The sequence below is a fragment of the Suncus etruscus genome, chromosome 10 (assembly GCF_024139225.1).
Source record: "Suncus etruscus isolate mSunEtr1 chromosome 10, mSunEtr1.pri.cur, whole genome shotgun sequence".
In the NCBI taxonomy this organism is placed as follows: Eukaryota; Metazoa; Chordata; class Mammalia; order Eulipotyphla; family Soricidae; genus Suncus; species Suncus etruscus.
The window spans coordinates 82,386,470-82,410,389 of record NC_064857.1 but is presented as its reverse complement, the minus strand read 5'-3'; the positions used below and the strand labels follow the sequence as shown (position 1 = coordinate 82,410,389).

The 23,920-nt window shown below is 48.3% G+C and overlaps 1 protein-coding gene across 3 annotated transcripts in view; it reads right to left on the bottom strand.

Annotated features, from left to right (window-relative positions):
- ST8SIA5 (ST8 alpha-N-acetyl-neuraminide alpha-2,8-sialyltransferase 5) overlaps window positions 1-22,767 on the bottom strand; it is a 60,139-nt gene extending 37,372 nt beyond the window's left edge. For 2 of the 3 annotated variants that reach the window (XM_049781556.1, XM_049781557.1), the window contains exon 1: window positions 22,580-22,767. In XM_049781556.1, the coding sequence (XP_049637513.1) occupies window positions 22,580-22,710 (131 nt within the window). In that variant the 5' untranslated portion in view covers window positions 22,711-22,767. The remainder of the gene's footprint in view (window positions 1-22,579) is intronic. The other variant, XM_049781558.1, reaches the window with a different exon arrangement.
- Between the last annotated feature and the right edge of the window lie 1,153 nt (window positions 22,768-23,920).

Here is a 23,920-nt window from a genome sequence, read left to right as displayed (position 1 = left end):
GGTTCCCCAGATACCAATGGGAGAACCACGAGAAAGTCCTAAGTACAGCCATATATGGCCCAACAGCAAACCAAAAAACTATTCCCGTTGGTTTATCTATTGATTTCAAGAAATTTTTCCAGGGGGAAAAAACACTCCCCAGACAGTGTCCAGTGGTTCTTGGCTGACAGGTGGTTCAAAGAATGCCTGAGAATGCAGTGATGCTTCAACCCTGAGCTGCTGGAGGTGATGTAGGCAGTGCTTAGGTATCTCCAGAGCTGCACCCAGCAGTGCTTAGGAGGATCAGTTCATGTAATATGAGTTCCAGAAGGATCTACTCACAGAGGGATCACTATATTTTTAAGAGATGCACAAGGTATTTCTTGGGGGAGAATTTTGGGTTCAGTTTAGAGAGATACTGATTGACTCCATACTATTAACAACCTCAATTTATGTACATGGCCTCAATTTCCAAAAGAACTGATGCGAAATTGGCTCCAGAATTTGCATGAGAGAGGACACAGCTCAGGCGGACTTGGGAACATGCCCATGGCTGCAAGTCGAACAAATAACCCTACTAACATTTACTACTGGTGGGATCCAGGGAAAGCCTAGCCAGGTGCCTCAGAAGGAAAAGACCATCCCATTGATCCTTACACACAATCTCAGCTGAGTAATATCACCCTTGATCTCCGCAGGAAAGCCTACAGGAACTGTTCTTTCTGTGTTATTGGCTTCAAACACTAGGATCAAGTCTTAGTCATATTCAAGGAAGAAAGCAGAGGCAAATGCTTTAAGGTCACCCTCTGCTGCACAGCGATAGGAGAGTCCCAAGAAAAGCTGGAGTCAATAAAGGACCCACAAGGAAGCCCAAGCTTGACCACCTCTTTGCACTAAGACCAGAAAGGGTATGGGCAGACTTACAAGTTTTTCTCTAGCATGGCTTCTGCCACCCAGGCCTCTTCGAGCTAGTATGAGGAGGCTTACCCCACTTCATACCTCTCATCCTACTCTCACCCATCAGAAGAACTTAGACTTACGTAGAGGTTGGGGGCCTTAGGGTTAGCATCCCCCTTAGAAGTCCTCCAAGAATCAAGGCTTAGCTCAAGGATACAATATGTACTGAGGTGGGGTGGGAGGCTGGCCTGCCTGATGGATCTGTCCTGGCTACACAAGTCAACAGTCATTCTCCATCATGAACCTCTCAAGTCAAAAAATCCCAGAATGCCCTTCTTTCTTTTAACAAGCCATTGTGCTCACACTGGGCCTCATAGATGGCACCAGGCTCTGTAAAAGTCTGGTGAAAAAGATCCAATAAAAGTAGAGCAGGAGGGCCCGGAGAGATAGTAGAGCGGCGTTTGCCTTGCAAGCAGCTGATCCAGGACCAAAGGTGGTTGGTTCGAATCCCGGTGTCCCATATGGTCCCCCATGCCTGCCAGGAGCTATTTCTGAGCAGACAGCCAGGAGCAACCCCTGAGCAGTGCCGGGTGTGGCCCAAAAACAAAACAAAACAAAAAAAAGTGGAACAGGAGGGGCTGGAAAGATAGCACAGAGGTAAGGTGTTTGCCTTTCATGCAGAAGGTCATTGGTTTGAATCCCGGCATTTTATATGGTCTCCCGAGCCTGCTGGGGGCGATTTCTGAGCATAGAGTCAGGAAGAACCCCTGAGTGCTGCCGGGTGTGACACAAAAACAAAAACAAAAAAACAAAACAAAGCATCATCAGGAGTGATTCCTGAGTGCAGAGTCAGGGTTATCCTTGAGCATTGCAAGGTGTAGACCAAAAACAAAAACAATTAAAGTACAGCAGGAGCCAGCACTGGGCGCTGCCATCACATTAGCGATGTGAATTTCATTTTGAAACCCTATGAGATCAAACATGCCCTTTCGCAAGTCGTAAGGACACTCACTCTAGCTGGGACTTGCTTCTTCATACCATCTCACTCAGTCCTGACCACCATTCTAGGAGGGAGACAATGGATACCAGCCACTTCAGCTGGGACCATGACCTTCAACCTTTGTCTCATGCAGAAGATCTGCCTCCCACACCCAGAGAAAATCCAGGTGATCATCCCCACTAACTGACAAAGCACTGGGCTCAGGATAGAGCTGCAGTTATTACAAGGCCAACCCTGGGACCTTTGTATTCAAAACTGAAATGAATAAAAGAGAGTCATTCACAAAATAAAAAAAAATAATAACTACAGTGGGAGGAGAAGCTATTGAATTATTCATCTGCATTTCTCCTCCCTGTTAGCACACTGGTGAAGGGTGAGGGGTGTGATGTGAGAGGGCCTGGCTGATGTGCCCTTCTGGTTAGGAACTAAACCAGGGCCTCAGAGTCAGGGAAGGGACCACCCTGAGTCCATCCAGGAAGCCCAGAGAGATGGTTTAGAGGTCTCTCACCCAAAACTTCTCATTTCCCTCTACGTGGCCAGGCCAGGGGACACACCTTGGGAGGCTGGGCCAAAGTAACTGTAGCCTGGAGAGCCGTGAGCACTGGCCAGGCTAGAGCAGCTCCACTTCTGTTCCTCCCCAAAACCCAGGTTCTTGAGGAGGACTCAATCAGGGGAACTTAAGGCCACACCCAGAGGTGTATAGGGGCTATTTCCAGCTCAGTCTTGGGGGACTATGTGGTGCCAGGGATCTCCAGCTGGAGCTTGCCCCAAAGCACATACCCCTGTGAGCTGTCTCTGGCACCCCTCCACTTCTAATGGTTTTTTGTTTGGGGGAGGGGTTGGTTTTATTGTTTGTCTGTCTGTTGTTTTTTTGCCACACCCAGCAGTGCTCAGAGTTTACTCCTGTCTTGCACTCAGGAATCACTCCTGGCAGGCTCAGGGACCTATATGGGATGTCAGGGATCAAATTCAGGTCAGCCAGTGCAAGGCAAACACTCTATCTGCTGTGCTATCACTCCAGTCCCTCTATATCTGTTTTGATTTTGTGTTTTTTTTTTTTTCGGAGGGGGGAGAGGTTTGTTTCTTTTTTGTCTGAGGGCTGCACCAGGGCTTATTCCTGACTCTGTATGCAGTGCTGGGATCAAACCTGGGTGGACCACATGATAGGCAAGAGCCTTACTTGTCCTATCTTTCCAGCTCCATCATTATTATTATTGAAGGGCCATGTTTAACCCGACAGGGAGAAGTGGTGCTGTCCTGGAAATACAGAGGGTGCAAAAGGGGTGTGAAGCTTGGGATGCAGATGGGGTATTATTGGTGGTCTTTTCAGAAAAGAAGACTGAGGGATGTAGGGGGTGAAAGAACAGATGAGTTGGGAGGTAGGGAGAGGGAAGAATATTCCAGAAGAAGCTAGAACTTTCCATCACTAGCAATGACTGTCCCTAGGATCTGTTCTGGGGCTTGCTGAAGGGAAGGGAAGGCTTGAGAGGTACAGGTGGGGGGGTCCCCTGCAACTGAGACTCGGGAGCCTATAAATAAGTGGGGAAGTGTCAGCTCCATCAGTCTGGAGTCTTAGGGCCCCCAAAATTCTGGGGCCCAAAGATGAAGGGACCTAGCATCATGTTCTGAGATGCAGAGAGCTCACGTGGGAGGGCTCTAGCTCCTCAGTTCTCCCCATTTCCCATGGGTGGTGTGGTCAGGAAAGACGACACCATTCCCCCCAGATCAAAGCGGAAGTGCCTGCCAGCTGGGAAGCCTTGCAAAGGGGGAATAATGGGCCTAATTACCGGTTCCATGTTCTCTCCTGTCCTCATCTCCTGACTCACCAATGACTCATATGATTTTTCGAGACACACTAGACACCTGGGGGGGGGGGGGAAAGAAGTGTTTTCATCCCCCTGGGGCTAGGGGCTTTCATGTGGGGCTCAGGGTGGGAGTTTGTAAGGAAAGAGACCCTCCCCCTACCTGCTCCCACTCCCCTGAGGAACAAAGGAACCAGGTGGGTTAAAGGTCAGGTGCTGGAACCCCTGGGGTGTCTGACCTACTCCAGGGCACTCCCACCTCACCCCTTGGAAGCACCCCCCCCCAAGAGAAAAGACATATGGAAGGGACTTCCTGCCCCTAGAGTTGAGTGTGCCTTCTTCTCCAGCGTATACAACATTCCTGTGCTGGTCCCACAATCTCCGTAAGGGAAATAGAAATCGGATCAACTGTCACTCGGGTCACAAGACTGTGAATTGGAAATGATTATATATAGAAATGGGGGCGAGGAGGGGGGAACCTCAGACACTTGTAAATTAAACAACTTAGTACTTCCTTAGAGTCAGAGGAGGATGGCTGCCCCATGTCAGAAGACTGCCCCCCAATGTCATGAGAAACTCAGGTCAGGGACTCGGTCATGGCAGGGTATGATCCGGCTGCTCTGGAAGCTGAAGTTCAAGATCAAGGTGCTATTGGGGTGGCTTGTGAGCCTGGGGTCAGGGAGTCTGGTTTGTGTTTCTCTCAGTCTTCTGCAGGCTGGTGGGGTAGAGACTGCCTCCTGGCCTCCAGAGTTTCCCCTTCACATCTCCCCTTAACCGCCCCCAACAGTGGGAGTCTGTGTTCTTATCTTTCTTTTCCAGAACTCCAGGCTCAGGGGACACCCCCACTTACTCCAGTCTGACATGGTGAAAATAAAATCCAGAAACCCGCAAGGAGAATCTCTCTAAGCAGAGAGAGGAAAAAAAAAAAATACAGTAGCCACTTCTTCTCTCCCAAGATGCATCAGTCTGGCTCCAAGCTTTGGTGAGGGTGCTTCTCTGTCACCAACTTTCATTTAGGGGTCTGTATAAATTAACAACCGCCTAGCTGATTCCACGTTTGCCTTCATTGTTTCCACATCTGCAATGACCCTGTTTCCAAATGAGGTCTCCTGTACAGGTTTTGGGGGTCAGGCCCTCAACATGGGATCATGAGTGAGTGTGTGTGTGTGTGTGTGTGTGTGTGTGTGTGTGTGTGTGTGTGTGTGTGTGTGTGTGTGTGTGTGTGTGTGTGTGTGTGCGCGCGCGCGCAGATGGTGGTGGTTTGGGGACAATGGGGAGAGGATACCACAGCACAATACACAGTTTAGCCTCTGACAGAGGAATAGGCAGAGGCAGGGAAAAATGACTTGAAGTTTGGCTCTGATGCATTTCCCAGATGTACACACCAAAGCAGGGTACCACCTTGGAGACATCTGTGGTCACAGCACTGGGAACCTAAAATCAGTCAGAAAAAATAAGTGACAGAGTACTTGATGGAGTGATGGGCCTGAGGCTGGGTGAAGTGCAGGACTCCACTAAGGTCAGTGTTCCTTGTTGGATTTTTGCCCAATTGATCTATCTATTGGGAACAGAGGGATGTTGAAGCTTCCCACCACTAGTAGGCTGCTATCAGTATCTTACTTCAGGTCTGTTGGCAGGTTTTATTGGTATTTTTTGTTTTGTTTTTTTTGGGGGGAGGTTTGAGCCACAACCAGTGGTGCTCAGGGGTTACTCCTGAACCTGCACTCAGAAATCACTCCTGGCAGGCTTGGGGGCTATATGGGATGCCAGGCATCAAACCCAGGTGGCCACATTCAAGGCTAACACTCTACCCCCTCTGCTATACTGCTCTGGCACCTCTGTTGGCAGTTTTAGTATCTGATAGTACAATTAAGAGTCTGGGTTCATGATGTATAGACTCTTTAATCATTAGGGAATGGCCATTCTTATTTCTATGACAGTGAAGTTTTTTTGTTTATTAACTATACTTTATTCATTTTATTTATATTGTTTTCAATTTAGGCACCATGGTTGACCAAGTTGTCCATAATATGATAGTGTTTTTGTTCTTTTTTTGTTTATTTATTTTAGTTAGGGGAGCCATACCCAGCAGCAATCAGGCATTACTCCTGGCTCTGCACTCAGGGATCACTCTTGGTGAGATCAGGAGACCATATAGGATGTCAGGGTCAAACCGAGTTGGCCATATGCAAAGCAAGACCCTATCCAGGATTGTCACCCTGGTCCCATCTCAGGCCTGTTTAAATTTCACGTCAACCCAGATTTTTTTCAGAGGAATTGATTGCCTGTAAACTTGCTCTCCAGCCTTTGACTTGAAGGCTGCATTTACTCTGATTGTTTCTGGCATGTCTGTTGCAGGCAGGAGAAAGTGGGGTTCAGTTTTCTGATCCATCCAGCCATTCTGTGATGGGTGAGTTTAGGCCATGGTTGCTGAGTGGGATACAGAGATGAAGAAATTCACTGCCACCCTTTTGTAGAAGTTATGTATTATGTTTGTGGTTTGATTTGCTTTTTCAAAAAGCCCCTTTAGTGCTCCCTGCAAACCTGATTTCAAGGTTGTGAAATCCATCCTCTTACTCTTCCTTTCAGGCATCCCTTAAACCTTTAGCCTGACTCACTGGCTCCCAAACTTGACTTTAGGGATCCCTTCAAGCCTTTGTAGAAACAGAGGGGAAGTGGAAAAGTGGGTGTGAGAAAGAGGGGAAAGTTAGGGCTGGAGATCTCACCCTATTTCACACACATCACCTCCGTTCTCCATTTATAGCCCAAGTTTTTGAGGCAGCCTGTGGCCAGAGGGGTCTGTCCATCTGAAAATTCCCACCCCCTGGGTGCTGAGTCCCCACAGTTTGTAAACATGTCACACACCCTCAGTCCCTCTCCTTCAGAGCTCTAGAACAATAGAACTGTTTCATGCATCTTGGCAAACAGTACTCAGAACAGTGCCATTCTGCAAAAATGCCACCTATGAAATCTAGAACATTCTGCTGACCACATTATAAACCAAGCTAAATGCGTGTAATAAACTGGCATAGCTGGAAATGCACAGACACAAAAATGCATGCAGAATGGACAGATTGGCAAAAAAGGTTGATGGGCTGGACTCAAGTTCATGGGTAGGACTCTGTGCTATACTTCCCCACTAGGTTTCAACTAGAAGGCAAGAGCAGGAAAGCAGGCAGATGGCTTCTCCCTGCACTATTCTTACAGCTGCGTGGGAACCCAGGAATCTCAGTTACTTAAGTCAGAAAAAGGCAGGTGAATTAAATTTCATATTAAATTACATTGGATATATTTAAACTCAATCCTAAAATTTATCACTTCACATATAAAACATTTAATGGGATGGTTTACTCTTGGGAAGGTACTATGCCCTCAATGTCTATTTTGTTGTTGTTGTTGTTTGTTTGGGGGTTTGTTCAGAACTGTTTTCAGGGCTGATTCCTGATTCTGTGCTCAAGGACCATTCTTCAGGGGAATTGGGGGAGTATATAGGGTGCCAAAAATAATACCCAGTTCAGGACTGGAGGGATACCACAGCAGGTAGGACATTTGCTTTGCATGAGGCTGACCTGGGACAAATCCAGGTTCGATCCCTGGCATCCACATGGTCCCCCGAGCCTGCCAGGAGTGATTTCTCAGTGTAGAGACAGGAGTAACCACTGTATGCTGCCAGGTGTGGCCCAAAAGCTCAAGTAAATAAATAAGTAAAACACCCAGTTCCACTGTGTGTAAGGCAAGTGCCTTGTCCATTGTACTCTCTCCCCAGTTATGTCTTGAAATCTGTTGTGTTAGACTTACAGAATGTGTCGCTCAGGCAGAGTATTTGCCTTGCCTGTGTGAGGACAAATTTATTATCATTATGGGCATATGCTAGGCCAATTCAGATTAGACGCCTGGCACTACATGGTCCCTAAGCATTGCTGGGTGCAGCCTTGGAGGCTCCAGAACTGCCAAGGTCGCCAAGAGATCCTCAGCATTGCAGGACCTGTGCAGCACCAGTCCTTGGGCCCTTGCATTGATAGATAATTACCAGTGTGTGTGTGTGTGGGGGGGGGTTTCCAGACTTCCTAAGTACAGCCTGTGAGGCTCCCCCACAAAACTAACTTCATTAATTATTCATACACATTTCCAATATTCCATAAATACTCTATAGCTCAGGACTAGCATATATATAGCATATATAGCTATATGCTAGATATAGCTCAGGACTGGTTAGCCCAGGTCAAGCATGGAGAGAACATTCAATTTAGGCAGCAGTGTGACCCTTGAGAAATGAGTAAATGAATCCAGTTCATCAGCCTGAGTGATTAGACTGACTGCACACAGCCCTGCGCTAGCACTGGGAGGAAGGTTGAGGGGCAGAGATGCCCCTGCAGGTACTGGTGGCAGTATGGAAACCCAAAGAGATGAGTTGGCATCAGAAGCAGCACAGCAGCCCACAGCCCCACCTGGAAGAGACAGAACGGTCTTGGGGAGCAGCTCCTGTGAGGGGACAGCTATGGGGCTCCAGGGAAACATGGGTCCCTGGACAGATCTGCTGAGGAAGGCTGAGCTGGGGTGCTGGGGTTACCAGGGCAAGTATCATAGGCTGGCATCCTCTCTGGCAAGAGTGAGCACAGACATACACATCAGGACAAGCTAAAGAGCCCACTCCCACTTGGACTTTTTACCTGCTCCTCTAGCTTTGATACTGCCTGCTCCAGAGCAACCCCCATATCTGTGTCTATACCCATTAGTTCTCCTAGCACCACATATAGTCCCACCTGGAGGCCTTCCTGGAGATCTCAGGCTGCTGAGAGATGCCATAATAGTTCATCACACACTCTCTCATAATCTTCCATGATGGCCAAGTTCTTAGAAGGGCCCTGTATTCTCCAGGACCCTCCGCTAGTTCTCCAAGGGCCAGCCATATCCTTCCCATCACAAGGGAGGTTGGTCCCTTGTCAGGAAAACATGATGGGATACTATTAGTACAATTTCCTCTCTTCAATAATCAATGCCTAGTACCTTCCAAGGTCTAGAACTTCAGGCTAAACACAACATCCATGGTTTCTGATGGGCCTTGGGCCCTGCCAGGGGCCTCGCCTTCTCTGAGACTAAGTGAGGACAATTGTGTCTGTTTAACAGGTGAGTCTTTCTCATCTGGGTTTATCTGCTTCAGCTAGGTGTGGCTCATGCACTGTCAATAAAAGTAAACAGTTAATGTCATCCCTCATGGTATACAGCTAAGAGCCACATCTGACAATTATTGGGCGTGAGTCTATTAGATGAGAAGTGAACCAAGCTGGAGAGAGCAAATATGAGACACTAAATTTTCTATGAGGGTCAGTTTTACTGCTAAGTACAAATGTCAACAAGACCTAGAGATAGACATGGTGGGGCGGGGCATAGAAGGTTCGGGGCTACAGGGTGTATGCCCCGAAGCTGGCATGAGCCCCCCAGGTCAGCTACACAGCTGGTAGGGTGGGGGATGGCCCTGGCTCATAAGGGACCTGGAGCACGGAGCAAAAGCAGCCACACTCTCGGGCTTAGCCAGCATAGGGACACAAGACTGTGAAACGCTTCAGTTTACCCCCTGTGGGCTCACCCTTCTCCTTGGGGTCTCAGTCCTGAGGCAGGAGCACAACAGACCTGTACTGAGTGGAAACAAGGTGCTCTGCAGCAAGGTGCAAACCTCCCCCACTAATCCCATCATCTCCAGTGCCCAGCTTCCAGTCAGCTTCCTCTCCACGGTCCCCTCCTCTTGGCATATACCCCAGAATTATCCCCCAGAGAGAACCCTGATGCACCCTTGGGTGCCCCCAAGATCCCCATTGCTGGGGCTGCCCCTTGTCTTTGTCCCTGATATGGGGACCACTTGACTGCCTTCAAAGAGACCCTCTGGAGGCAGCACAAAGTCGAGACTTGTCTTTGACAGCTTCATTTCCTCTGGACTCACACCTGCCCCAGCCTTGGAGACAGGCACACACACACACACACACACACACACACACACACACACACACACACACACACACACACAGACACACACACAACACATAGATTCCAGGACAGCACTGGGAAGAAGTGCTGGGCTCACAGCAGGCAAGGAGCACCATGGCTGGGAAGGGGCACAAAATAGGATGTGTATGGGCAGGAAGAAAGCAAAAGGAGGCAGATGATGGTACAAAGGGAGGCAAAACAAAGCTGGGAGACAGAAGAGACACCTTCTTTCAAGAGTGAGGCTCCAGGTCCAGATTGACCCCAGGGATGTGAGGGAAGGAACTTGAGCCTCAGGGACAGACTGAGAGAACTCCCTCTGCACCAGGGGCCCCTAGAGAGAAAAGAGGCCCTGGGAGCTGATCCCTTACTGGACAGCCTCACATAGGGACAGAGCCTTGGCCAAATGGCAATGTGTCACAGACAGCCCATAGTCAAAGTCTAGCAAACCTGAGACAGAAAAGCCCAAACTCCTCACCTGTGAGGAAGCCTCACCCCAGCACCATCCCAGCAGAACTGCCCTGGAACTGACCAATGTCTTTCCCAGAACCCCTTGTGTCCCACCTGACATAGATGGATCCGAGGAACATTGTTAATAAACACCTGTAGGCCTCTGGCCAGGGAACCACTATCCAGGAGTGCCAATATACAAAATTCCTTACTAGGAAACCCTAAATTAATAACCAAGATGTGTTTAAGATGCCTTTTGGTGCTTTTTTTGTTTGTTTGTTTTTTGTCTTATTCTGTTTTGTTTTTTTTTTTGAAGGATCACACCCAGCTGGGCTTACTCATGACTCTATTCTCAGGAATCACTCCTGGAGGGCTCAAGGTACCACAGATTAAATCCAGTCTGGTGCATCATGCAAGTCAAGCACCCTATCCACTGTGCTATCACTCAGGGGACTATGACACTTTCTTAAAGGGATGAGGGATCATCTGGCAAGGAAAGAGGGGCCGAGTCACAAAGCCACAGTGGTCCTGTGGGTCGGGTCAAGAGCAAAGCTCAGGTTTGCAGCAGCAAACTCCTCCTGACAGCCCAAGAAATCCCAGAGGCAAAGCAGGATCTATTAAAAACAAAAGCACCAAAGGTGATGTTATACATAAACCCTAAGAAATTGGTCATCATAAAACATGGAGAGATACTAGACTTGCCAGGTAAAAGACAAAGTTGGCTAGACAAGACACAGAACAGTGTAACGGACATGAAATGAAGGGCATGGGACATGTTGAGGAAAAATGGATAGAAGCATTTAGGGCAAGCAAATACCAACCAAATTAAAGCTATTGATCAGTATTAGACAAAGGTGACTTTAAGGCAGAAATGAGTACAGCCACTGTGACAAGGAAGGTTCACTGGAAGATGTTCGTGTAAACTAGCGTATGTGTGAGAGTGTCTTCAATACACATCAGGGAAGTGTTGACAAGGAGCTCATAACTCTAAGTGCACAGAGGCTAGGAAAAAAAACTCAGCAGAAACACTCAGTAATGAATGACACTTTATCATTTGCTGTAAAATCAGGATCAATCACACACACCATTTGCAAAAATAAACTTAAAAGGAACAGAAAGACTCAGCATCCATACTAAAATGATAAACCACTCAGAAGAAAAAATTAGACTAAATCTTTGTGACACGAGGCAGAGGGAATGGTATCTTATATCTAATTCCTGAACCATAAGCAACCATTGAAAAGAACAGAAGGATTGCAGCTCTTTACAAGTAAAAATATTTTATTTATGTATTGAAGTGTCATCGAGAAAGTCAAGTCTATGTTTATGGCTGAGAGTAGAGCACAGTCCTTGTTCATGTAAGGTTCTAGGTTTCATTCCCAGCCCTGCAAAAAGGAAAATGAGACAACAGCCCAAATAATAAGAGAGATGTTTTTTAGAAATTACTTATCTTATAAACAATATTGCTAGTATGGAAAATGAGACAACAGCCCAAATAATAAGAGAGATGTTTTTTAGAAATTACTTATCTTATAAACAATATTGCTAGTATGGGTTTGGTTCTTTTTGTTTTTGTTATTGGGTCACACCCAGCAGTGTTCAGGCTTTCTTCTTGTTCGGTGCTCCTACTGATGCTCCGTGACCATGTGAGATGCCAGGGACTGAAAAGACTGACCACATACAAGGCAAGTGCAAGTGCTCTACCCTATTCTTTTTTTTTTTTTTGGTTTTTGGTTTTTGGTTTTTGGGCCACACCCGGCAGTGCTCAGGGGTCACTCCTGGCTGTCTGGTCAGAAATAGCTCCTGGCAGGCACGGGGGACCATATGGGACACCGGGATTCGAACCAACCACCTTAGGTCCTGGATCGGCTGCTTGCAAGGCAAACGCCGCTGTGCTATCTCTCCGGGCCCGTCTACCCTATTCTATTGCCCCAGCCCCAATACATTATAGCTATAAATACCTCATGCAATTCAAAGCATGGTAAAAAGAAAAACCATCCCATTTACAAAAGGACAAAGGATCTGATGAGCATTTCTCCAAAGATGTGAAATTAGTCCATAAGCAAATGAAAAGATGAGCTGCATCATTAGTCACAGGAAAACACAAAACAGAACTCACAATAAAATCACCTTCAAAACCACAAGGGCTGTAATCACACAGAAAGATCATAACGAACATTTTCAGGGAGGCAGAGAAACTAGATCCTTGAACCCTACTGGAAGAAGTGAAATTCCTGGCAATTCCTGTTATGGAGAAACCCAGAGAAAATGGAGACATGTGTCCACAGAAAACGTGTACATAAATGCTTCTTGGCAGCATGATGCCAGAGAGGTGGAAAAATCCAGATGCCATGAGCTGAAGAATGGATCGACAAAACATGGTGTGTCTGTCAGGGGCACATTATGTGGCAATCAAGAGCCAGGAAGTGCTGACACAAGCGACCCTTGAAACTGTTGTGCTTTGAGAAAGACAGCTGCCACGTGGGGCCACAAGATTTCACTTATAGGAGGAGTCTAGAATGGAATGGAGAGGAGGGTTTGCTCTTTTCAGGAGTTGGGAGAGAGAGAGCTGCTGTGATGACTCAGGAGTGTGGGATAGGGAGTTTCTTCTTGGGTCTAAAAGTGGTTGTGGGATGGAAGAACATTTCATGAATATACTAAAAGTCATTTCATTGTCAATTGGAAATGAGCAAGTGTTTCATACTTCAAGAAAGCTTTTTGTAAGAAAGGAAAAAAAAATCAAAAGCAAGGTCATGATATTCACTACGCCATGATTATTGAACATTATGCTAAAAACCTAAGCCAGAGCAATGAGGTATTAAGGCATAAGGAAAAAGGTAAGGAAATAAAGAAAAAATGTCCCTGTAGAAATCCCGGAAGATTTTATAGAATGATATTCATTACACGTGTTCTCAATTGCTAAGTATAAGATTAATATACATAAAAAATTAATTTACTTAAAAATGTACTTAAAATGATGAGAAATGCATTTTTCTTTTGCCTTTTTTGGGCCACACCCTGTGACACTCAGGGGTTACTCCTGACTTATGCTCAGAAATCGATCCTGGCGCAGGGAACCATATGGGACGCTGGGGATTAAAGCCAGGTCCATCCTGTATTGGCTGCGTGCAAGGCAAACGCTTATCGCTGTGCTATCACTCCAGCCTAAGAAATACAAATTTTTAAAAAATATTTTGCATAATAGTAGTGAAAACTTGTATCTAGACATATAGGTACAGGTTTAATTTTTTTTGCTTGTTTATTATTATTATTATTATTATTAATTTTTGGATCATACCCGGCAGCACTCAGGTGTTACTTCTGGCTATGCACTCAGAAATCTCTCCTGGCAGGCTCGGGGGATCATATGAGATGCTAGGAATCGAACCCAGATCCGTCCTGGGTTAGCCTCGTGCAAGGCAAACGCCCTACTGCTGTGGTATCACTCTGGCCTCAGAAACAGGTTCAAATTCTTTATGGAGAATTAAGTTCAACTGAAAGATAATCAAAGAGGACATTCCCAACCTGAGGCTGCCTGATGTTTCTCTGTGATTAAGTCTAGAAGACAGATTAATAAGGCTGAGGAGATACTCCAAAAGCTGTACAGAACAAGTCACTTGAGGGAGGCCCAAACTGAATCCCTGGCACTCCAGGGTCCCTATTGACCCTTAAGCACCAAACCAGGAGTAGCCCCTCATCATCAATGGGTCCAAAACCAAACCAACAGCCCAAAAAGCAAAGGCAGGTCGAATGGCTAAGGAGGTGGTGCATGGGCAAGTAGATGGCTAATGTGTGCCTGGCCCTGAGTTTGATCTACTCCACAAGTCCTGAACCCAGCCTTGCCTTGTTTATAGAGTCAACTCTGTACACATATTAAAATAAAATTAAAAAAAAATAAAAGGAAGGTTGAAATCAGATCATTCTAAATGTAATGCCTCCTTTCTACTTTAAGATATTTATCCTGGAGCAAGTACAGCACTGACATCAATATGGTCCCCTGAGTCCCACCAGAAGAAAGCAGACAGGAGTGATCCCTGTGCACCATAGGGAGTGGCCCACAAACCTCACAGGTAGATACATGCAGATGGATATATGTGGATATATCCTTATCTTGCATCCATTGAAAAAAAAAAGTTTTTATTGTTATTTGGGAACATCCTGTGGCGCTCTGTTACTTCTTGCTCTGTGTTCAGAAATCACTCCTGGGTCCGGAGAGATAGCACAGTGGCGTTTGCCTTGCAAGCAGCTGATCCAGGACCAAAGGTGGTTGGTTCGAATCCCGGTGTCCCATATGGTCCCCTGTGCCTGCCAGGAGCTATTTCTGAGCAGACAGCCAGGAGTAATCCCTGAGCAACGCCGGGTGTGGCCCAAAAAACAAACAAACAAAAAAAAGTAGAAATCATGCCTGACAGGTTTGGGGGACCATATGGGATGCCAGGGATTGAGCCCAGGTCCACTGCATGCAAGGCAAATGCCCCACCTACAGTGCTATTGCTCTGGCCCCAATTTTTGAAAAAAAATTTTTTTTCAATTTTTGAAAATTTTAATATGCCTGGAATGTGCGTTTCTGTGGAGACTTTAGCCCTAACAGTGGGGTTTTAGGAATGTGGAAGGTTAGAGGTAACAATTACTAGGACCCCCACTCTAAAAAAAGCCTTTCTAGCCCTGTCTTCACCAGTGTCCCCGATTCTTCCCCAAACTGTCTTTGCCCCTCTAGATGAACACCATCATTTCTGTACTACCTGTTACCTTCAGTGCCAGAATCTCTCTCTCCAACTCTGTCTCTCTCTGTCTCTATCTATCTCTAGCTGTCTCTCTGTGGTTTCCTACCACCTACCACATAGCCCCGCACTTTTTTTTATCTGCAGTAGGTTTTACAATGACCTGTATGTTCCTAAATTTTTTTTATTCTTCTAAATTTTTCTCATGGTAATAAATTATACATCACACACTTGACCATTTACAGCAGGTTAAGTGAACAGTGCAGTGTCATGAAGTGAATGGCTTGAGTGAACAGCGATCCCATCATCCAGTCAAATCAACACTGCACCCCTTCAATGCTGACCCCCAATATCCCTGTCCTGTACCCTGGTCCCTAGAAACCTCCATGGCAGTGTCTCTTCTAGGCACCTTAGAGAAGTGGAACTAGACAATATTTGTCATTTGATGATTGGCTTCTTTCACCTAGTGTCAAAGAAGTTGTATGGCATGTGTATCAGAAGGTCCTTCCTTTTCATTTTAATTGTTTGTTGGTTTTTTGTTTGTTTGTTTATTTGTTTGCTGTTTTTATTTATTTGTGGGGAGAGAAACCACTCCCAGCAGTTCTTGGATGGGAACAATATCAGAAATAGATACAATTAAATTTATTTAAAAAGAGAAAGTCAGATAGACTGAGGAGAGGGGTTGAAAAAGTGGTTTATGGGACCTTTGTATTCTAGAAAGTGGTATCTTAGGGAGAAGCTGTCTTAATGAGGGTGTTAGAATAACTTTTTTATTTTCTTTTGGTTTTTGGAGTTACACTGGCAGTGTTCAGGGGTTACTACTGGCTCTACATTCAGGAATTACTCCTGGACATCTCTGGAAGTCATATTGGTGCCAGGGGTCAAACTTGGGCCATTTGCATGTAAGTAAGCACTCTACCTACAATACTATGGCTCCAGCCTTGTAACCACTTTTTATCTCTGCTACCTCTCCCTGAGATAATTCCTTGGAGATAAATCCACTTTAGAGACCCTCAGAGTGTAGCCACTTTGCCCCCTTAGTCATATAGTTCCTGTTAACTTGCTTTAGTTTAGCTGTTAGTATAGACAAGCAGATGTTTGTAAACAATGGCCTTTGCTCCACCAATGATTGCTGGTTGAGCTTAAGACAAAAAATTATGGAACATGATAGAGAATCAGAGTCCATGAGGCTCTGAGCCCCAACCTCATGCTTTTTTCTTTTCTTTTCTTTTCTTTTTCTTTTTTTCTTTTTTTTTTTTGTCTTGTTTTCTTAGATCTGTTCAACTGGAGCCGTCCTCAGCAGGCGGACAGCCAGATTTGGGGGTCAGATCAGAGCCTCCTACATGTAAGTGCATGCTCCAGCACTGAGCCATATCCCAAGAATCCTCAAGCAGGATAGAATGTGGGATCAGTGGTCTTGCAGGTGGTGCTCATGCACCAGGGCCCCACTGGCAAATCTCAGCCAACCAGGCTGATGGTTGAGCTCAAGAGCTCGAGGACATAGTGCTGCTCAGGCTCTGCAGGACCAGAGATACCAAGGCCACTCTGACAGTATTTAGGGAACCACGTGGTGCTGGTAATGAAGCCCAAGTCAGGTGCATGCCAGACTTGTGCCCTAAATGCTGTACTATCCCATCCCAGGAGAGCAATATTTAATGAGAGAAGGAAAATAACAGACATGTTTCTCATCACAAGTTGGGTTTCATGTCACAATGTTCAGAACTCATTGGTATGTCTGTTGTGGCTCCTGAGCCATGAGAAAATAAGCATATCTGTTACCATAGACAACAATTCTGAAAGATCAATCCAAGGCACTGGTGGTTGGTGATTCCAGGTCTCAGCACTGGCCTGGCTGGGTCTCTACCCTGCATGTAGGGCCTAAATTGGGGAGCTCCTCAGCACTAAGCCCATCCTACAGTTCACAGCCACCACACCCCAGCCATGCAAAATTACTCACTCATTCCGCATTCCCCAACCCTACTCAAGCTGGAGAGGGGAGTTTCCACGCATTCAGTGCCTCTGACCCCCAGATTATGGTGCTTTTCTCCTTCCTTAAAACCTGCTTCTATAGCTTCTGCACCTCAAAGGAGATAGTGCCCAGAATACAAAAGTCACCCACTGAGTGGGAGAATTATTTACCCAATACCCATCAGATAAAGGACTAAAATCCAAAATATACAAGGTACTGACAGAACTATACAAGAAAAAAAATCTAACCCCATCAAAAAATGGGGAGAAGAAATGAACAGACACTTTGTAAAAGAAGAAATGCAAATGGCTAAAAAGCACATGAAAAGATGCTCAACATCACTAATCATCAGGGAGATGCAAATCAAAACAACTATGAGGTAACACCTCATGCCACTGAAATTGGCACACATCACAAAGAAGGAAAACAAGCAGTGCTGGCAGGGATGTGGAGAGAAAGGAACTCTTATTCACTGCTGGTGGGAATGCCATCTAGTCCAACCTTTATGAAAAGCAATATGGAGATTCCTCCTCAAACTGGAAATTGAGCTCCCATATGATCCAGCTATACCACTCCTAGGGATATACCCGAAGAACACAAAAATACAATACAAAAATCCCTTCCTCATACCTATATTCATTGCAGTACTATTTACAATAGCCAGACTCTGGAAACAACCAAGATGCCCTTCAACAGATGAGTGGCTAAAGAAACTGTGGTCCATATACACAATGGAATATTATGCAGCTGTCAGGAGAGATGAAGTCATGAAATTTTCCTCTACATGAATGTACATGGAATCTATTATGCTGAGTGAAATAAGTCAGAGGGAGAGAGATAGACACAGAATAGTTTCACTCATCTATGGGTTTTAAGAAAAATGAAAGACATTTTTGCAATAATTCTCAGAGACAAGAGAGATGAGGGCTGGAAGGTGCAGCTCATGACATGAAGCTCACCATATAGAGTGATGAGTGCAGTTAGAAAAATAACTACACTGAAAACTATCCTAGAAATGTGAATGAATGAGAGAAATAGAAAGCCTGTCTCAAGTACAGGTGTGGGTGGGGTGGGGAGGAGGGAGATCTGGGAAATTGGTGGTGGGAATCTTGAACTGGTGAAGGGGGGTGTTCTTTACATGACTGTAATCATACAACTACAATCATATTTGTAATCACAGTGTTTAAATAAAGATAATTTAACAATAAAAAAAAAGAAATTTGAAAAAAAATGTCTTTTGTTCAATGGAAAAGAAAACCTGCTTCTATAAGCCATGAAGACCTCCTGGTTCTCATTGCTTCTCTCCCTGGATCTTTGGAGTCCCTCACCCAATGAGAAGCCCGGGGGGGGGGGGGGAATACATGGATTTTCTGTCGCCCCAGACCTCAGTCTCACTGTCTGGAACATCAGGGTCCTCAGAACTTAGTGAGTTCAAGTCCTGGTCCAATTGGAAACAGACCAGGGGATGCAAAAAAAAAACCACATGCTCCTGCCGGTGGTTGCCCTCTTCCACCTAATGCTGTATACTTACGAGCCCACAGACCCACCCTGTGGACCAGTTTGAAAATACAGTTCTGCCGCTTTGCTCAGAAGCCAAGGCTGGCAGCCTCTTAGGGACCCTGCAGTGACCTGGCCTCTTTCTTCACAAGGCCGCAGCTCTGAGATAACCTTCAAGGAGTGGCATTTATCTGACCCCTGTCCTCTCTGCTCTTGGCCACAGTCAAAAGAATTAAGCTCCCAGAGTCCTTCCAGCCACCACCCCAGAGCACCTCACCAAAACACCAAAACTACTCACCTACGTGACATGCTATTTTTTTTTTAAGAGGGAAATACACACAGTGGTGCTCAGGGCTTACTCCTGGCTCAATGCTTAGGGATCATTCCTAACTCTGCTTAGGGATCACTCCAAGGTCTGTGTGCTCAGGGATTATTCCTGGCTCTGTGCTCAAGGAACCCTCTGAGGTTCAAACCCAAATCAGCTGCATGCAGGGCAAGTGCCGTAGGCACTGTACTATCTCTCCAGCACCCAGGCACATATTTGGAACTCAGGACACAGCAGGGACATGACACAGAATCCAACCTCCTCAGGCTTCTCCCCAGTACCACTTCCAGGATGGAGAGAGTCAGCATGGAAGTGGAGAACAGGGTTTCGTCACTTCTCTGTGCTTTTGTTCCTGCCTTCTCTGCTTCCTGCTATGAATTTCTCCTCCACCTCACCAACTCTCATCCACCCCCTCTTCCAGGCAATCCTCCCTAACAACTCCAGCCCAGCAGTGTCTCCCATCTCAGACTCTTGACTGCTACTTGCTGAGAATCTCGCTTGTGACCCTTTTGTTGACCCAAATAGACTTAAAACCCTTGGACATCAGTGTTGTCTGCTATTTGCTTTTATCCTATAGTGGCCATTTTGAGGAGGTGATCATTTGCATGAATAGGCAGGGAATGAGGGCTAGAGACCACTATCACCACCTCTCATTTTTCTTTCCTTTTTTTGGGAGGCACACCCCGTGACACTCAGGGGTTACTACTAGTTTTGTGCTCAGAAATTTCTCCTGGCTTGGGGGACCATATGAGATGCCAGGAATCGAACCAAGGTCTGTTCCTGGATCAGCCACATGCACTACCACTACCACTGCACTATCATGCTGGCCTCTCTTTTTTCTTTCTTATGTTTTTTTGTTTTGTTTTGATCCACACCTGTGTTCAGGTTTTACCCCTGGCTCTGAGCTCAGGAATCATTTCTGGCAGGGCTCAGGGCCCTAGGGATCAAATGCACATGAGACAAGTGCCTCAGGCTCTCTGTCATCTTTCCAGCTCCTTCCTTCTATGTATGGCTTTGGGGCTACATCCAGAGGTGCTCAGGGACGACTCCCAACTCTGTGCTCAGAAGTCTCTCCTGGCAGTGCTCAAGGGACCATATGTTTCCCTGGGAATCATGCAAACATGTGCAGAGCTCCAACTTCATCATTCCGTCATGGACCTCGAGGTCTCCGCTAAAATGCAGCTTCTGCCAGTTTGGCTCCTCTGGACAAACCAGGTCTCTGAAGCGAGGCCCCTGGGGGACCTTAGATTTCAGGGAGCTTCTGTCAAAGAAGGATGGGAAACCACGGGTATGTGGCTCCACTTGGGGACCCATCCACCAAGACCAGGTTGGTTTTACCCGCAGTTTGGAGATGATCTAGCTCTGGGTCACGGGCACTCTCCTGCCACCAGCAGCGGATGGGAGCCCAAAAGCACCCTGCTGAGTGGCAGCTGCCCTTGTTGTACACCAGGAGGAACTTGAGAAAGAAAAGAGCTGAAGAAGATCCAGCACAACAGAAAATGCTCAGAAATGTCCATCTGCAAGGAAAGGGCTAGGCGCTGCCTTTGCCAAGCAGGAGAGAAGGCCCAGGGGAAGGTGGGAGTGTGGCTGGTGGCAAACTGCCCAGGGTAGGGGCCTTGTAGCAGAAACAGTCTAGTGGCTCGGCTTTCCTGCTATGAAGGACATCCTGGCCAACTCCCTCCCTATGCGCCCCCCCCCCCAATCCCACCTTAGGACAAAAACAAACACAGGGCTTTGATGGAAGGGAAACCTCAAGAAGAGGATCTGGTAGTTCTATCCAAGTGGAGACATTCTGTCATCTGTCAGCCTTGGGAGGAAGCTGGAGACTGCAAAGAAAAAAAATCCTCTAGCAGAGAGGAGATGGGGGTTGTCTTCAAAGGTACAGCTCATCCCCAACCCCAGAGCCCCAAGAGGCATTTCTGCTCAGCTAGCGGCATACTGGGGGAACTTCCCCTGGCATACGGGGACTGAGCTGTGCAGAGTGACACCTCCCAGGCTCTTTGTCCCAGAGGGGCAGCAGAGAGTCATGGACACACCCCTGAGCAGGAGCTCCTGTAGCTTCTGGGCTAAGGATGAGGCCCCATGGTTGAGAGGTCAGTGGCAGTCACAGATCTGGGTCTGTGTCACTCACAGCCCTCTACAGAGAGGACCCTGCTGAGCTAAGTCAGACAGAACGGGAAGGGCAATCTCTCCGAATGTGGGTGTAAAATAACATGGCAGGGGAAGAACTAGTGGCCAAAAGCGACAGAAATGTACACTGGGCTCACAGCAAAGACAAGACTGAAGGAGTGGGGACAGACTAGGGGAAGGGGGCACCACTCTGGCAGAGGATGGAGTGCTGGAACCTTGTCTACATGGAATCCTGTCATGAACAGTATCATGAATTATTGGTCTCTCAAAATTAAAAGAAAAAACTTAAAAAACAATTTCAAGGGGCCTGAACGATAGCACAGTGGGTAAGGCCTTGCACTCAGCCCACTGCGTTATAATCTCCTCCACACTTCCCAGAACTAATCCCTGAGCACCACTGGGTGTAGCTCAAACAACAAAACCATCCAGTTTGAAGAGATAGTTTGAAGAGCTAGTACAGCAGGTAGGGCGCAGGCCTTGCATGTGGCTGACTGGGGTTCAATGACCCTCCCATTACGATCCTGAGTATTGCCAGGAGTAATTCCTAAGTGCAAAGCCAGGAGTAACCCCTGAGCATCACTTGGTGTGGCCTCTGAAAGATAAAAAAGAAATTCACTATCCTTGATTTAGGCCCACTGTGACCCTATGAGCCTCCTGCAAGGGGTGTGTGTGTGTGTGTGTGTGTGTGTGTGTGTGTGTGTGTGTGTGTGTGTGTGTGTGTTTATATGCATATGTGTGTGTTTATATGCATATGCCCATATGTGCTTGCTTGGTGTGTATAAGCCAGGTATGTAGTATGCATGTTCTTGGTGTGTGTATGTGTGCACTCTATCCGTGTACCCTTTCCCTCCTCCCCCAGGGCATACCCCCAAGGGTCCACAAAGTTCACTTCTGGCCAAGTAATACTACTGGGCTCGGAACCACCCCCCATCCCCCCCAAGCCTTTTTTCCAACCAAATACTCCATGCACTGTATGTAGATCTGGGGACACCGACTTGACCCCTGCGGCCACTTGGGACACTGAAAAGCATATACCCGCATCTTGGATGCTGGAGTGGGGGGGAAACTCCACTCTGTACTTCCCCCTACACACACACACACACACACACACACACACACACACACACACCCCACCTTTTCTCAACAGAACCTGGCTGCTGATGGGGGGACTCCACTCTGTACTTCCCCCTACACACACACACACACACACACACACACACACACACAAACACACACACACACCATTTTCTCAACAGAACCTGGCTGCTGATGAAAGGGACTCCACTCTGTACTTCCCCCTACACACACACACACACAAATACACACACACACACACACACACACACACACACACACACCACCTTTTCTCAACAGAACCTGGGGGGGACTCCACTCTGTACTTCCCCCTACACACACACACACACAAATACACACACACACACACAAATACACACACACACACACACACACACACACCACCTTTTCTCAAGAGAACCTGGGGGGGACTCCACTCTGTACTTTCCCCTACACACACACACACAAATACACCCAAATACACACACACACACACACACCCAAATACACACACACACACACACACACACACACCACCTTTTCTCAACAGAACTAAGTTGTGGGGCCCCTCCGACCCGCGCCGGGCACGCGCTCAGAGCTCGGAGCCGGGGGACCCGACCGCGGCGGGGGCTCCGAGGCCAAGGGCAGGCAGACAGGCCGGTGTCCCCTCGGGCAGGGCAGCGGCGGGCCCCGGGGAGCGGAGGGGCCCCGGACGGAAGAGCACCCCGCGCCCTCGCCCGCGCCGCACTTTCTCACCTCCTGATGTAGTTCCTGCCGTAGAGGACCTGCTGCAGCAAGGTCACCAGCGCGAAGGCGCAGATGAAGATGAAGAGCAAAGTTCGGCTGCCCAGCAGGTCGCGGCTGGCCGAGGGGTCGGCGTAGCGCATCCTGCCGGCCGCTGGCCCGCGCCGGGGGGTGCCCGCCACGGGGCGCGGGGCGGCGGGGAGCCTGGGGGCCACCACGGGAGCGGGGTCACGCGGCGGGGCGAAGTGGGCGACCCCCGGGCCTCCCCTCCCGGCGCCCCGACCCCCAGGCGCTGTGCCCGGCGGCCGCGAGGTCCCTGCGGAGCGGCGACGCCAGGTGCGGCGAGTGCGGGGCGGCCCCTCCTGCGGCCGCGGCGGCCAATGGGGAGCGGGGGAGCCCCCGCGCCGACAGCCGACAGCCCAGCGCGCCGCCCGGGGTGGCCCCCGCGCCCAGGTAGGAGGGCCTGCGCCCCGCTCCCGGGTGCGACGCGGGGCGGCGGCGTGGAGGACGGGGGCGCGGAATAGGGAAAAGGCCGGGTTCGCGCCGTGGACGAGGAAATCCAAGAAAAGGGGGTGCGGGGTGCGGGGAGGGCTTAGCCTGCGCGGGGGCGCGGGGCGCAGTCTCTCCGGCGCTCCCCCTGCTCGCCGCTCCCGGGAAAGCGGAGCAAGGTCAAGCCCGGCGGCCGGTCAAGGACGGCGCGCGCGGTGTCCGCATGCAGATGGCCCTGGGATGACCGCCCGCGCCTCGCGGCTCAGCTCCGCTTTTGGGGACCGGGCCAGGTCCTGGGCCTCCTTCCTTCCCCGTCTCCCCTCCCCAGCTGCGGCTCTCGGGCTCTCATCAGACCCAGGCGCTCTCCAACAGACACCCGGTCTCCTTGGATAACCTCGGACAACGGGCAACTGGCAACCCCTTGGGGGGGAGGGGGTACCAGCTCCCACCCCACAAAGCTTCCCAAGTCTGCGGAGGGCTGTGCCCCAGGACAGCCTAGGAGCGCCTGCCTGAGTCCACCAGAAGCTATCTTGGCGTGGTGCCTGGAATACGGACTGGAGTAGGTGGGTACAAGGCAAGTGCAAGGCGAGTCGCCCGCCAGGCCAGGTTGCCTCACCAGCCCTCCCTGGCAGCGTTCTGTCCTGGCCACCCCCCCCCCCCCCGAGTCAGGGCCTTTCAGCCGCTATTGGGGACGTCTTAGAGTCCCACTGGGGCCGCCACTGCAATTTGACACAAACACAAGGCTCAGCAAGAACTCTGAAGGGAAAGTGCCCAGACTCGGGGACTCTGACCTTGGCATTCCCCTGTTTTCTTCCTGGGATTGGGAACAGGAATATATATAAACCACTAAGTCCCTCAGCATCC